Consider the following 15,065-nt stretch of genomic DNA (forward strand, 5'->3'; position numbering starts at 1 on the left):
TCTATCATACAACTGCATTTGCTCTGTGGTTCTCGGGGGGGGGGGGGGGGAAGGAGTCTAAAAGCATTTGAGCAAAGAGGGAATCAAAGAGTTGAGAATAATAATAGCTAGTATTAATATAGCCTTTAAGGTTTATCAAGCACATCACATATAATAATATTCATTTTCTATTTTCACCAGTTCTGTGAATTAAATAGGTAATAGGATCTCCACTTTACAGATAAGGAAATAGCCTCAGATAAATTAAGTAGTGGCTTGTCAGAGGTCCTATAACTAGAGTATCAGAAGTAAGATTCAAATTCAGGTCTCTATCACCACTACCAGACAAAAAAGAAGGAAAATGTTCATAAATGTAGACCAAGCACATGTTCCCAATATGCCCTGTCCCACTTCAGTACAGATTGTTAAAGAAAACCTGCCATATGCTTTAAGAAAATATACCAAATGAGTATACTACATTAGTGTGCCTGTCTTCCCACATCTCCTCTGAAATTTACTATTTTTGTCCTTTGTCATATTTGGCAATCTAATGGATATGAGGTGATATTTCATAGTTGTTTTTATTTGCATTCCTCTTGTTGTTCATGATCTGGAGAATATTCATATAGTACTTTATTGATTTTATGCCTTTTGAAACTGTCTATTCATATTCTTTGACACCTTACCTTTTAGGGATTGGCTCTTATTCTTATATATCTATTTCAAAACCCTATATATTTTGCATGTCAGGGCTTTATCAGACATATGTGCTGCAAAGATTTTTTTCCCAATTAATTGCTTCTAATTCTGGCTTCTTTGATTTTGTCCATGTAAAATCTTTTCAACTATACAGTGCAATTATCCTTTTTAACTTGTATGGTCACCTCTATCCCGTTAAAATTTCTCCCTCTACAATAATTAATAATCATGCAAAATATCTTCTTCCATTGTGTGCTCTCTCTCTCTCTCTCTCTCTCTCTCTCTCTCTCTCTCTCTCTCTCTCTCTCTCTCTCTCTCATAATCTTTTATATTTAAGACATATAACTATTTGGAACTATTTATGGTATGTGATATGAGAGGTTAGTCTAAACCTAATTTCTGTTAATCTTTTTAGTTTCAGAGTTTTTGTCAAATAGAGATTCTTATTCCAGTCATTAGTATTTTGGGATTTATCAAACATTAAACTACTGTGTTTGCTTATTCTGGACCTTGCTTATCTACTCTGTTCCATTGATCAGCTTCCATATTTTTAACCAGTTTTAAACACTTTTGATTGCTATTTTATTACAGAGTTTGAGAACTGGTGATTCTAGTCCTCCTTCAATCCTCTTTTTTTTTTCCTTATTTCATTTGAGGTTCTTGACCTTTCCTCTGGATGAATTTTGATATTGGTCATTTGCCTTGCAAAGAATGCTTTAACATCCTGTTTTGAGACCTTAAAGTTAGAAGCCCAGGGCTTGAGTCCAGAAATATATAATTTACATTTTTATAATATTTTAAGAAATATAAAGTGCTTTCTTAATAATTATCCTCCAAGACAGGTTATGATTCTAGCTATGTAACGCTGGAAAATTCACTCAAACTTCTCTGTCTCAGCTTTTTCACCTATAGAATAAGAATAGAAAAACTATACCTGCCTACTTCATTGAACTGTTGAGTAGAAAATGCTTCATAAATTTTAAAGTGCTATATAAATATGAGCCACCATTATTTTATTTTATTTTATTGGATCTGTGACCTCATCAATTTAGAAAATGCCCAGGAAAGGAAACTCTTCCTACCAATATAGATCAGCGTCTTTTCTATAATTTAACATCTTAGAAAGTTGAGTAGACTAGAGCATTGAAAAGTTAAATGATCTTTGCCTAGGGAGATATGTGTGTGGGGGAGAGAGAGAGAGAGACACTGAGAGACAGAGACAGAGAGACAAGAGACAGACAGACAGACAGAAACAGTGAAAGAGAGACAAATAGAGAGAGGGTAACAGAAAGAGAGAGAGAAGAAATATAGACAAACAGAAATGGCACCTAAAGAGGGTAAATTCTGGATTGAAGTAAACTTCCCCCAAAGCTTCTAATCACAGAAAATACCACATCAAATTCTAGGAAGAAAAGCCAACAAAAAGTCACAGTGAGCCATTTTTGCAGCCTAAGGCATCTTAAGAAGATAAAAATCTGATAGAAAGAAAAGAGACAGAATGGTAAAGAGATTGAATACCTGGTCAGAAATTCCAGGGGACCATGCAGCAACACTGGGTACAGAAGTTGCCATTTGGCAACTTCATAGGCTATTACCCAATTCCAGATTGCTGTTCCAGGGATGGAGATACCGAGGCCTCCAGATCAGGGAAATACCTCTCTCCACGTCATGTCATCTTGAACACACTGAAAAATCTATGGACCTTCACATTGAACACAAGCCCAGGCTGGCCATCCCCCTCAGAAGAAAGCAGAGGCAAAGTAACAAAGTCTAAAGTGAAGAAAAAAGCTGGGAAATGAGCCAAAACAAACAAACCTAACCACAAAACGTTCTATGACAGGAAAGGTCAAGATACAAATTCAAAAGAAGACAATGACTTGAAAATATCTACAACAAAGCATCTAAAGAAAAAGTTCAGATCAGACACACAAACCCAACAAGAATTCCTAGAAGAGCTAAAAAAGGGATTTTTACAGCAAAAATCAATAAGACTGGTAGAAGAAAAGTTAGAGAAAAAAAGGAAAGCTATGGGAAAAATTATGAAAAAGAATTAACAGCTTGGTGAAAGAAAGGCACAAAAAATGCTGGAGAAAATAACTCCTTAAAAATTAGAATTGGTCAAGTCAAAACTCTATAAGACATGAAGAAAAGAATCATTGTCAAAGACTGAAAAAATAGTTTCCAAGTCAAGATGTTACTAGGATTTTTCTCCAAAATACTTTTGTACCATCACTAAAAATTAAGATCAAAGTGGGGAGCAAACCCATGTATTTCTCAGTTTCATTTGTAGCTGTCCATGTTTCATCTGTTACCTGGTCTTCCTTACAGGAATTCATACATATGCTAATTGACATCATTTTGAAGTTAACTTTTATTCTGGATATTTTATTTGCTCCTCAGGTGGAAGGAGATGGACTCTGATTTTTCTTTTCTACCTTTGCTAGGAAATGACTTTAACTGAATGGACATCAGAACTGTCCCAATCAAAAAGAAGGTAGTTGCTCCATCAGTGTGAGACCTGGCTCCAGAGGACTCTGAAATGCATTCATTGCCTTGTGTGTTCCTTCACAAACATTCATTAAATGTTAATCATGTGCAAGGCACAGGTAGACATCACAGACCCTCTTCTGCAGAGGAGCTCATGATCTAATGGAGGTCAAAGAGCCATGAAATACAAATAACTATGGTACAAAGGAGAGTGAAATATTTTGACAGTGCCAAAGTGCTGTTAAAAATTAAAGAAAGGCAAGATCACTAAGTGGCCACATGGATAGAGCACAGAGCTTAGAATCAGAAATACTCATTTTCATGAATTCAGGTCTAATCTCAGGCGCTTACTAGCTGAATGAACCTGTGCAAGTCACTTAATCCTGTTTGCCTCAGTTTTCTCATCTGTAAAAAATGAGCAGGAGTAGGAAATGGCAAATCATTCCAATATCTTTGCCAAGAAAACCCTAATTAGAATCACAAAGAGTTGGTCACTACTAAAAAATGGCTGAATTATCTATTGAAGATCACTTTCACCTTGGGAGACAAGGAACACTTTATGGAGCAAATAACATTTGAGTCTTAAAAGAAGAAATCTGAAGGGATGGAGAAGTAAAACACCAAAGTCTAGAAGATTTTGCTATTTCTTCCAATTTGTATATGAAAAAGGAATCTTGAGAACAGATGAAAAAGTTACAAATGATCCCAAATGCTATCAGTTCAGCACCTTCCCCAGGGCTCAGTTTTTTGTCCAGCTTTTCCACAATCATAAAAACTAAATTTCAGGTGGGAGACTATCAATTGCAGTCCTCGGATGAATGGCTGCTGCTGGGACTAATAGAAGGTCAGGGGTAACATGCAAGGGTTCATTTTTTTCTTTCTGGCTGAGTACCTTCATTTCTTTCTTTGCTGATTTAATTCAGTTAAAATTGATTGACTGCTCCCACAGTGCATGACCCAATTCTAGGTGACGAGATAGAACATAGAAAAGACATCACTAAGAAACTCAGGATAGAATTTGCCTTTTAGCTCAGTCCAGTGGGAGAGTATTCCTATTGCTCTTAGCTAGGAATCATTGTCTTATATTGAGATAGCACTTTCTCATTTGCAAAACATCATGGGACAATATTACAACCATTGGAGTTGGAGTCAGGATCTGAGTTCAGATTCTGTTTCTGCCATTTATTTACTATATGATCTTAGACAAGTCACTTAAACTCTCTGAGTTTCCATTTCCTCAACTGTAAAATGACGGAGTTGGAGTAAGTAACTTCTTTAATTTCTCTTCCAACTATCAGTGAATGATTTTATGCAAATGTGATTTTTGTTACTTTTCAGTGGGATTGTGTGAAGCAGGATTATATCCAAGACATGGGTTTAGTCATTTCCCATTGAGTAAAGCTAAAGCTCCCAGATGTCCATAGAGCAAAAAGTTTATGGAGCCTATTTGGGGTCTGCCACTAGAATAACTGATCCAATGAAAATATTATAGAAAGACAACTTCAGAATCATCATACTTTAAACATTCAGCCCTCCTAAATCTTAAAAAAGTGGCTATTGACACCACAGTAGTCTCTCACAGACTCTTGACCAATTAGTTGTTTATTAAGATCCTTGATATTTTTCCTGCTGATGTCACACTCTCTACTTTTTCTTGTTCTTCAACACCTTCATCTAGAATAGAAATGGCGTTATCTTAACTGTAGACAACTCTCTTTTATCTGGAAAATCTGAGCTTTCTTCATCCCATCCACAGAAATATTCTTTTTGCTGTACCCCTTTATAGAACTATACTAAAAAGCCCATTGAGTCCTCCCTCACTTCTTTTTCTTTCTTTTATTCTGCACTCACCCAAAGGTTCGTGTCTTCCTACAGGCAGATGGGAGGCTGAAATGTCCTCTGAGTGAACAGTCCTCTAGTTCATATTGTAGAATATTCTTAGCTGAGCTACTTGCCTCTTGAAAGGTTACCATGTAAGAGGTAGAAAGGGTGGAAAGGAAGATGTGAGGGTGCTGAAGGGAGAGCAAAGTTAAGGAGGAAAGTTCTTCCAACCTGATGCACCAATAACCCAAAAGAGGCCTACTTACCTAGAAAGAATAATTTTCCAAAGGCTCTTGCAGCAAGTGATCTCCCTATTTACGTAGAAAGAATAATTTTCCAAAGGCTCTTCCAGCAAAAGATGGAACTTAATACTCTTCTGATCAACCAAGTCTTCTAAGACCTAATCCTTTAGTAGATCAAAGCCCTTGCATGACAAAACTACTCTGTGCTTCTCTGAAAAGAAATAAATCTTCTGTCATATATTATATATATGACATATTATATATATATATGTGTGTGTGTGTGTGTGTGTGTGTGTGTGTGTGTGTGTATCTTCTATCTATGATAGTCGTTCTAAAATATGATACAATATAGAAAAAAAGGAGCATTGGGTTTAGAATTGGAAGATTTGGTTGAAATTTCAATTTTTTACCATGACCAAATAATTTCTGTTTCTTCACATGTAATATAAAATCCAATTTGGTGTTCAAAGCCCATTATAGTCTGGTCTCCTTCTCCTTTTCCAATCTTCTTAGACCTTACTACCCCTAAAAGATTTTGTGGTCCAATGGCACTGGCCTCCTGGCTGTTCCTCAAAGAGCACAATCCATCTCCTGATTCTTGATATTTTCACTGACTGTCCCTCCTGGAAATCTCTCCTCCTCTTTTTCCTCATCAGTATCCTTGACTTCCTCCTTTTATTATCCTCCTTAATGCTAATCCTTTCTCTCTAAAATTATGGCCAACTTATCTATTGTCTGTACATATAGTATAATTGTTTAGATATTGTCTTCCCCATGAGACTGTGAGCTCCTTGAGAACTGGAATTGTTTTTAGCCTTTCTTTATATTCCCAGAGCTTAATACTACATGGCACATAGTAGGTGTCAAATTCATTAATGCTTGTTGACTGATTCCAGCTACTATAGTTGCTCCCTGTGCAAACTGTTCTAGCACCTTCCCCTCACTTTTTACATAGCTATTGCTTATCCTAGAATGATTTTCCTCCTCATCTCTGCTTTCAGAATTCAATTTAATCCTTTTACCATCATCCTACAATCTGTCTGGAATAAATATAAACACCTAGAGGATAAGGCAAATTTCATTTCTGTCTTTGTATTTCCAACACCCAGCATAATTTCTGGTACAGAGTAGGTTCATTCATTAACAGATGCTTCTTAAATTTAATTATCTATTCTATGTCCTGTATTATTCAATTGGAAAAACAGAAGTCCAGAAAACTGAAGTCACAGAATAGCAGAATGTTAGAATTTGAAAGTTCTTGAGTGAACATCTCCAGAGATTCTTAACTTTTTTTGTGTGTCATGAACTCTTTTAGTGTGCCAGTAAAGTCTATTATAGATTCTGTCTCAGAATAATATTTATAAGTGCTTAAAATATAGTATATGGGTTAATCCCTTCATTTTACAAATGAGTAGATTAAGAGTTTTGAGTGCCTTTACTATTTGCTCCCTAATTAGTACCTGGCAGACCAGAGATTTGAATTCATTTGAATCCATTCCAAGACTACTGTCCTTTCCTCTCCATTTTACCAAAGTCCCACAGCTAATGGCAAGCTGGTGATTCCCATATCAAAAAAGAGACCCTCAGAACAGTGATCACTTGACCAGAGTTGAGCAGATCTCAGGTAAACTCAGGATAATAAGCATAGATATACACAGCATATTCCATCATAGCATATATCTAAAAAAAAATTTAAAGCAAAACGTTTTGAAAATTCAGTCATAAAAGATCAAAGATAAAGAAAGTAAAACTTTTTTTTCAAATAAATTTTAAAACACTAACAAAATGAGATGTTTTTTAAATACCATAGTTTTTGGAAGGTTGTTTTGTTTTGAAGACCTTTAGTGTGAGCTTGGGAATACCTAGCACACCCTGTTTGCACATATATAAATAATTTATAATTATATATTATTATATAATAATAATATAAGGTAATACCCTTATATTATCATAAGGTAATAAACCATCAGCCTGTTCAGCCCCTCTCACAAAGGCTCACAAGTACTATTATAATACAAAGACAATCCTTATTCTAATCTAATCTAGATTCTCCATCTCAATAAAATATAAAGAAACTTCATCAGGAATCAGTTAATACCTCCTAGGTTCTCAAGACTCCCTATTTAATGGAACATTCATTAAATAAAGAGAATAAAATTGATCAGATCATGACTCCTAATACATGAGTGGTCTTCCAGAAATCTTCTAGTACGTTTGCATTCCCCTGCCTTCAAGGAGGACTGTTCCTGCATCATCCTATTCAAGTGATTACATCTTGCTATTAAACATCTCCTAACTCTCCTAATTTCATTTAGTATCTTAGAAGCATCTTTATCAAAAATAAAAAGTTTAAGGGTTGTTTTTTTTTTGTTTTTTTAATGTCCAATTCTGTGCCCAATCCCTCCTGATCTCTAGTCAGTGTATTTTCATAATAGCCGATTAACTTTAATGTCTATAGAATTGTGCAAAAGGCCTAGGTCATGATTTTAAATCCCTATGCTGGATCAATTAGCTTTGCTGTATTCCACAATAATTATTATTTTAGGCAGTTGATAAAACCCTGATACATGAAGAAATCTTCCCCATACCTCAAATGTCAGAGTTTCATCCCTTTAGCTTAGGACTGATCCCTGTTGAAATGCAAATCCCTCTCATAAGGGTAAAACTTTAAGCTGTTATCAGTCAATTATACCTTAATGTGATTTAGTATGAATGAAAGATCTGAGAACAGCTTTTAATAAAGGAGTTAAAGAAGGGAGATAATAGTAGAGTATGAAAAGAGCTCCAGGTCTTTCTAGGGTACATATGGGGGGGAATAATACATGGGAACCAGCACATCATGAAAGAGATAAAAGAGAATTGTGAGTTCTGGGGTGCCAAAGATACAATTTGCCACTTCTCTTAGAGCATCCTTTTTTGTTTTTTCTCTTTTCTAGGCTGTTTAGTGCAATTTTAGAACAAGCAACCAAAGCAGATGGGGCAAATGCATTAGGAGGAAAAGGGGCTGGATTTGATGTAAAGGCTCTGAGGGCTTTTCGAGTGCTACGCCCCTTACGTCTGGTGTCTGGAGTACCAAGTAAGTATGTTTAAATTCATATTGTGTTTGCATACATATAAATAGATATAAAACCAATATTATGTATATAGTATTTCTGTTACATCTAGGACAAGGCCATTGATAATTGAGGAAAAAATGGAATGAATGAATGGCAAACAGAGGTAGCTATTGTCTTCTGCTGGGTTGGACGGGGAATAAGCATGGTCACTGTCTGAGAAATGCTTTCAGTGGGAATTCAAAATCAGATGAGCAGAGGGAGAGAGTCGGCAAGACAGAAAAACAGCATCTGAAGGCCAGTTTTTCACTCAGGAGAAGGCTAACATTAAAATTTGAAAGGTGAAGGATCCAGTAGCAAACCAGGAAATGAGGACAAGTCAGGTTCAGAGATCTGGTTTCAAAATAAATAGGTGCCCTTTGTTAATGGGTTGACACCCCAGTTAATCTCAGAGGACAGGAGATCCAATGCTTCTTTTCTGTGTTTGCCAGTTCCCATCCTAATTTTGACAGAGCAGTTGACAAAAAAAAGACCACAGAAACTTAATTCACTAGCTTTACCTGCTATGTCTTCCCAGTCTCCCTTAATTCTAGAGTCTTCTCTCTCTTGATAAATTTTCATTAATTCTGTATATAACTTGTTTATATAGAGTTGTTTGCATGTTGTCTCCTCATTAGATTGTGAACTTCTTGAGAGTTCAGTCCTTGAGATTAAGGATTGTCTTTTTCCTGCTTTCTATCTTCAGCTTTTAGCACAGTGCTTGCCACATAGTGTTTAATAAATGTTTACTGACTTTATTGACCAGCCCCAGATCATTTCTGTAAAGGAGATAATTTTTATTTAAGCAGATTGTTCAAAAATGATTTTTTTTGCTTAAAACGAACTGGAAAATTCAGAATTTGGAATCCTGGAGTTCAAGTATAAATGCCACTTCAACCAGTATGGACAAGTCACTCAACCTCTATGGGCTATCCTCATCCCACAGAAAGGGGTTGCACTAAATGGTCACAAAGGTCCTTTAACAACTCCAGTACTTTCCAGCTCAATAGCTATAATCTCAGAATTAAATGCAAATATACTAAAATTGTATATAGCTTAAATTAACTATTGAAAAACCTTGAACAAATGAATAAAGGCTTTATTAAGCATGCAAAACAGTGTGATGAGTGCCAAGGAAATACAACTAGAAAAACATTCTAAAGGGGGGAATAATGCATAAGAAAGGTTTCTGCTTTAACTCACATGAAAAAGTCCCTTGAACTTCAAGAGTATAGACAAAGCAGATAGTAATGTCTTCTGCTTCTTACATCATCATAACTGTCTCAAGCGTCCTCCATCTAGAGTCATCCCATATAACAAATCATATTTTTAGAGAAGAAAAAGCCTGATATCAATATATTGATCAATATGCTTTAAAAGTCTAAAACTATGTATAATATGTAACTTCAATGCTTCTTAAATGTATTTTCACTGGTAAAATCATATAGGATTCTGAAGTGGAATCATTTGAAAGCACCAATGCTTGACAAAAATTTTCCTTTCTGGGTCTTCAGTAACTGTCTGGAGCACCTGTAGGAGGAATTGTCAGGCTGCCTCTACCCAGGGATTGCTTCCCAGGATGGTGACTGAGGGCATTGGCCTAGAAACAGTGCTATTCCCAAGCTCTTGGGCTCAAGGTCCTGACCCCATCAGTGTCTGAGAGGAGACAGTAGTTTAAGTAGTGATGGCGGTTTGATTTGATGGTACATCCTGCTTCCTGTAACTCTCTGAGGGTGTCTTGCTGTTTCAGCCAGGTTGGCTTCCTTGTCTTGTATGGGACAGTTGGTTGACAGTTGGTGGGAATGACTGAGGAGGACAAAAATAGAACTGAAATGCCTATATAAAGCCAACCTTCATACAGAAAACAAGCATATGATCTGCAGGGTAACATTAGCAGGTCTACATTACAAACTTTTAAGGATCAAGGTCATATTTCATGCTACTCTCATAGTTTGTAGTTCCCTCTTTAATCATATTTGTTTTTAGTCTGTTTATAATTAGTGTGTGTGTGTGTGTGTGTGTGTGTGTGTGTGTGTGTGTGTGTGTGTGTGTGTACTCATTGACTCTCCTGCCTGGATATAAAAAGTTTGATTGTAAAGGAGGAATTGACTCATCCTTTGTGTATACTTAAGATGATGATCCTTAATGAATGCATGTTGATTGATAATGATTACATAAAGAAAAAGAGAAAAAAAGGAAGAGGAAGAGGGAGGAAGGGAAGGAATATTTGTGCTGTTGTGTGACTATAATAGGTAAAAAACAGCGTATCTTTTAATTTCCCTCAAAGGGTATACTAGCTCAGGACTTCTTGAACTTTTTTTTCACTTATGAGCCCCTTTCACCTGAGTGATTTTTACATGATCCCAGGTACATAGGTATATAAAATAGGCATACAAATCAAATATTTACTGATAATAAATTATACTTTTGCAACTCCCACAGTCAGTTACAAAATCCCATATGAGACTGCAAAGCTCAGTTTAAAAAGCTGAGCACTAGCTGATCTGGATAATCTTAAGGATGCATTGGGGAAGAAAGATATGCTAATAATAGCCAGATCTAAGAAATTAATTATTTTAAAATCAATAGGGTTGTTTTAATTAATGTGCCAAGATGAACCAGTAGATCAAGACTAAATAGGTAGAAGTAGTAGGACAGAAGTCATAGAAGCTAAGGATTTTGTAGAGGTCTTAAAGGATCATGTATTGAAGCACTTGATGCAACAGTTATGGGTATTAGTGATTAATTCTAAACTTAGAGTAGCAAAGATGTAATGGGCAAGATGAGTGCCATTCTAAGTTATATTGAATCAAACTGATTGGGAAAAACAGTTGTTGCCACATTTTGAATGTCATTAAGGACTTAGTAGGTCTTAAGTCCTTATTCTAATTCAAATTCTAAGTCTTTCAGACTGTCAGTCAATAAATATTATTTCCCACAGTTACATAGTCCTGTAATAGCCACTAAGGGTACATAAAAAAGCATACATATTTGCCTTCAAGGTATTTAAAGTCTTAAAAATAGATAAATTAGGCAAAGAAGTGCATTTAAAATATGAACTATAGTGAATATTAAAATACATTGACTGGGAGAGTTGAGTTGGAGAACAGATTAATACTTGGCAGGTGGAAACTTTCTTAGCTTCATATTCAGTCTTTAAGCAAGGATCCATTGTATTTACTTATTTACTTCCAATAGAATGTTAGTTGAAAAAGTATCTTAAGGATAATCTAAATCAACCAGTTTAGAGATGAGCAAACAAAAGTCTTTCATCTCTTCAAAATTTCAATCAAAATTATGAGGCAATCTAAATTGAAAATCTGTTGGATATTTTGGTGTTCAAGGTGATAGCACTAATACAAAATCACAGGTGCCCTTGAACACATGGCTTTGTGCTTAAAGTTTATATATTGTTCATATATTCTGTAGATAATAATAAAGAATGCTCATTTCATTGACTTGCCACTTCTAGCTGAATATATATATACATATATATGTATATATATTCCTTTTATGATCAGCTTTCTGGAAAAACAGCAGGAAAAATAGCATTTGACATGACAAATACTTCTATATGAGAAGGACTAAAGATAACAGAGATAATCTGTCTAAAAATCCTGACAAAATTTTGTATAGCCTTAAGGTTTTATTTACCCTAATATACGTAATAAACCCAGCAATTCCTAATCCATCTAGAAAATACCACACACACCAAATTGGTTCCTAAATATTTTCTGTCTCTTTTCTACTTTCTTTAAGCTATGGGTTGTCCTATATGGGAAATAACAAGAAATCCAAAATGACTGGATCACAGACTGCACAGAGGAATGTAATGTATAAGGAGACTGGAAAGACAGAAAGAGACCAGGTTGTGAAGAGGTTTAAATGTCGAACAAAAGAGTTTATTTTTGATCTTTGATGTTCTAGGAGCCACTGAACCTTATTAAATAGGTGGATGATGCAGTCAAACCTGTGTAAGAAAATCATTTGGGCAGCTGAGTGGAGGATAAATTAAAATGGAGAAAGGCCTGAGGAGGCAAGATCAATTAGAAGGCTATTAAAATAAACTAAGCAAGACGTGATGAGGAACTGAACTGGGATGATGGTGCCATAAGGGGAGGAAGAGGTTAGATGCAAGAAAAGTTATGGGGGTAGAAATGACATGTTTTGGCAAATGATTGGATATGTGGGATGAGAGACTAGTCAGGAGTTGAAGATGATGTGCATGTTACAAATCTGGTTGACTTGAAGGCTCATTTGCTTTCAACAGAAATAGGGAAGTTCAAAATGGGAGTGGGTTTGGGGTGGAAGAGGGGAAGATAATGATTTCTATTTCAAACATGCTGAGTTCAAGATGCCTGCAGACATGCAGTTTGACATGTATAATAGACAGCTGACAATGTAGTACTGGAATTCAGGAGAGAAATAAGAACTGGAAATAATAGATCTGGGAGTTGTCTGCATAGACAGATCATTGAATCCATGGGAGTTAATGAGATTACTGACACATAGTGTCACATAGCTAGGAGAGGAGGGAAATAGAGGAAAGGGGAAGGAAATAAAATAAAAGAGAGAGAACAGGAGAAGAGAAGAGAGGAATGGGAAAGAGAGAAAAAAAAAGAGTACAGGGAATGAAGCATGGATGCTAAATGGAAACTTGTAGGTTTCAAGGAGCCCAGAAATTTCAGATGACTTTGCTTGAGAATGGGCAGGTCCTTCTCCCAGAATGACTGTACCCTGATCAGAATGGACTGTCCTTTCTTTCCCACCTTCTCCCCTTCTTCTCCCCTACTTCCCACTAAATTGAATTTGCCCAGAAATCAAAATTCTTGATCACATCTCTGTTAACCGCAATTCGCATTGACCTCTAATAGTTGAATAACAATATTACATACCAGAACAAATCATCTCATTAAAGCATTACTTCAAAATTGCATAAGATCTATGATACCATTGATGGAGCTAATAGCCTTCTCCACACCTCAGTAGACAGTCTTTATGCATTACTGTAGCCAAAAAATTCTATCACTTGATGGCCAACCTTCTAGTAATAGGACCCTCTGGGATTAATTCGGTTGATGTTCAGATAACAGACATCACTGGGTCTGTATTTAATTTTTTTTTTATAGCTTGGTAAAAGCTTCCAAAGATTTCAATCCATTGTCTTAGTTTTTATGAATCCAGGGTCACCTCTATGCCAGAGGGAGGTATCAGAATATAACTTCAGAGAAGATGATATTACTAACTGGCATTATGTTTGTTTAGGCTTTTCAAGTTTTCCAAATCACATTCCCATCTAGATATCATCTGAATCCCAACATAATCATCAAAATCTTCATCAAGCACCTAAGGTGTGCCAGGAGATGTGCTAGGTGCTAGAGATACAAATCTACATCTGTTTCAATGAAAATGTAACCTGACCTCAAAGAGCTTATATTCTATCTGTTGGTGATGTATATATTCTCTATGAATGGACCAGTATCTCAGTTGAGTTCTGAAAGACATAACTCTATGCAAAAATTTTCTAGAGTCCAAGAAATTTTTTTTCAAAAAAATCAGGGGAGTTTGCAAGAGTTCAAAAATGTAATAGGCCAAAGGGAAGGGTGGGAGTTCTATTAAGCAAGATTCTAATAGATGATAATCTAAGTTTTTGAGCAATGTGAATAAAGGCTCCATCTATGAGCACCTGGTGAAATCTTGAATAATTGAAATTATTGTGGTTCATGGGCTTCACTTACAATGTTCCACAATCAATAAAGAAATAGCAATTGCCCTGTTTACTGGTCACCCAATTATTATGCACATAGATAGATACAGATACACAATTATAATGATGTGTACAATAAATATTATGTCAAACTATCATTCCAATCCTACCCATTGTTGGGATTAAATATTTGTAGGTAACTGATTCATGTATTTGTGGAATAATGAGTAAGAGGTCTTCCATCTGTCATGTTAGAGATGTCAAATTAACTTAGATTTTTTAAATGTTAATAGTCCCTTTAACGCTTATTTTGAAGAGTAGGGGGGAGAGGGACGAGACATTTTGGCAGAAACTTTTTAAAGGAATATTTCACACCTCTGAACACCAATTAATGTAACTAACAAAATGCTCTACAACTTGATACCTTTATCAGATGAGAATGCCTCTTTGATTGCCTTCCAGGATCAAATGTGTAAACTAGCTGTGAACAATTCCAAGACAGCTATTGAATCAACTAATCAATCAAAGCATAAACTAAGTTCAAGCAGTGAAGTACTTCAAGAGCAATTGGATAAAATCAGATGATGAAATATTTTAGAACTGGTTGAAGAAATTAGACACATTTCTGTGCCTGTGTATATCAGAGAAAGATATTCCATCAATTGATTCAAGATTTAAGCTTTATAAACCAAAGTGCTTTGAGGGGCCAATTAATTCTCCTAAAACAGAAGGGAACAAGAAGGAAGAAGAATGATCCTAAATGGACCATTACACTCTTCCTATATTTCCCTTTGCCCCCATCGTTGACCATATTATTGAACAGATTGAGATAAATACTAGACATAGCAACAAAAGGCAACTTCAGAGGAGCTTTTTTAGCAGTACCATCATTAGCTATCTAGAGTTGCTCTCTAAACTTGAGTCCATCTTCCCTTGAACCCTTTATATACTCAGGGGAAAAAATGTGTTCCAGACTTTCAGTAGGATAATTTGGTTCAAATTGTTCTTGTTATATCATCAGAAAGCATTCCTTTTTGA

General features: G+C 35.7%; 1 protein-coding gene and 1 long non-coding RNA gene across 2 annotated transcripts in view; one reads left to right on the forward strand and one right to left on the reverse strand.

The window, feature by feature from the left end:
- LOC141543715 (uncharacterized) overlaps positions 1 to 2,620 on the reverse strand; it is a 69,196-nt gene extending 66,576 nt beyond the window's left edge. The window contains exon 1 of the long non-coding RNA XR_012482497.1: positions 2,197 to 2,620. This is a non-coding gene — a long non-coding RNA (uncharacterized LOC141543715). The remainder of the gene's footprint in view (positions 1 to 2,196) is intronic.
- The window catches only part of CACNA1C (calcium voltage-gated channel subunit alpha1 C), a 799,944-nt gene that overhangs the window by 456,119 nt on the left and 328,760 nt on the right, over positions 1 to 15,065 (forward strand). Inside the window, 1 exon segment of the mRNA XM_074269400.1 lies at positions 8,165 to 8,304. Within this exon segment, the coding sequence (XP_074125501.1) occupies positions 8,165 to 8,304 (140 nt within the window).

Source organism: Sminthopsis crassicaudata, chromosome 5 (assembly GCF_048593235.1).
Source record: "Sminthopsis crassicaudata isolate SCR6 chromosome 5, ASM4859323v1, whole genome shotgun sequence".
In the NCBI taxonomy this organism is placed as follows: domain Eukaryota; kingdom Metazoa; phylum Chordata; class Mammalia; order Dasyuromorphia; family Dasyuridae; genus Sminthopsis; species Sminthopsis crassicaudata.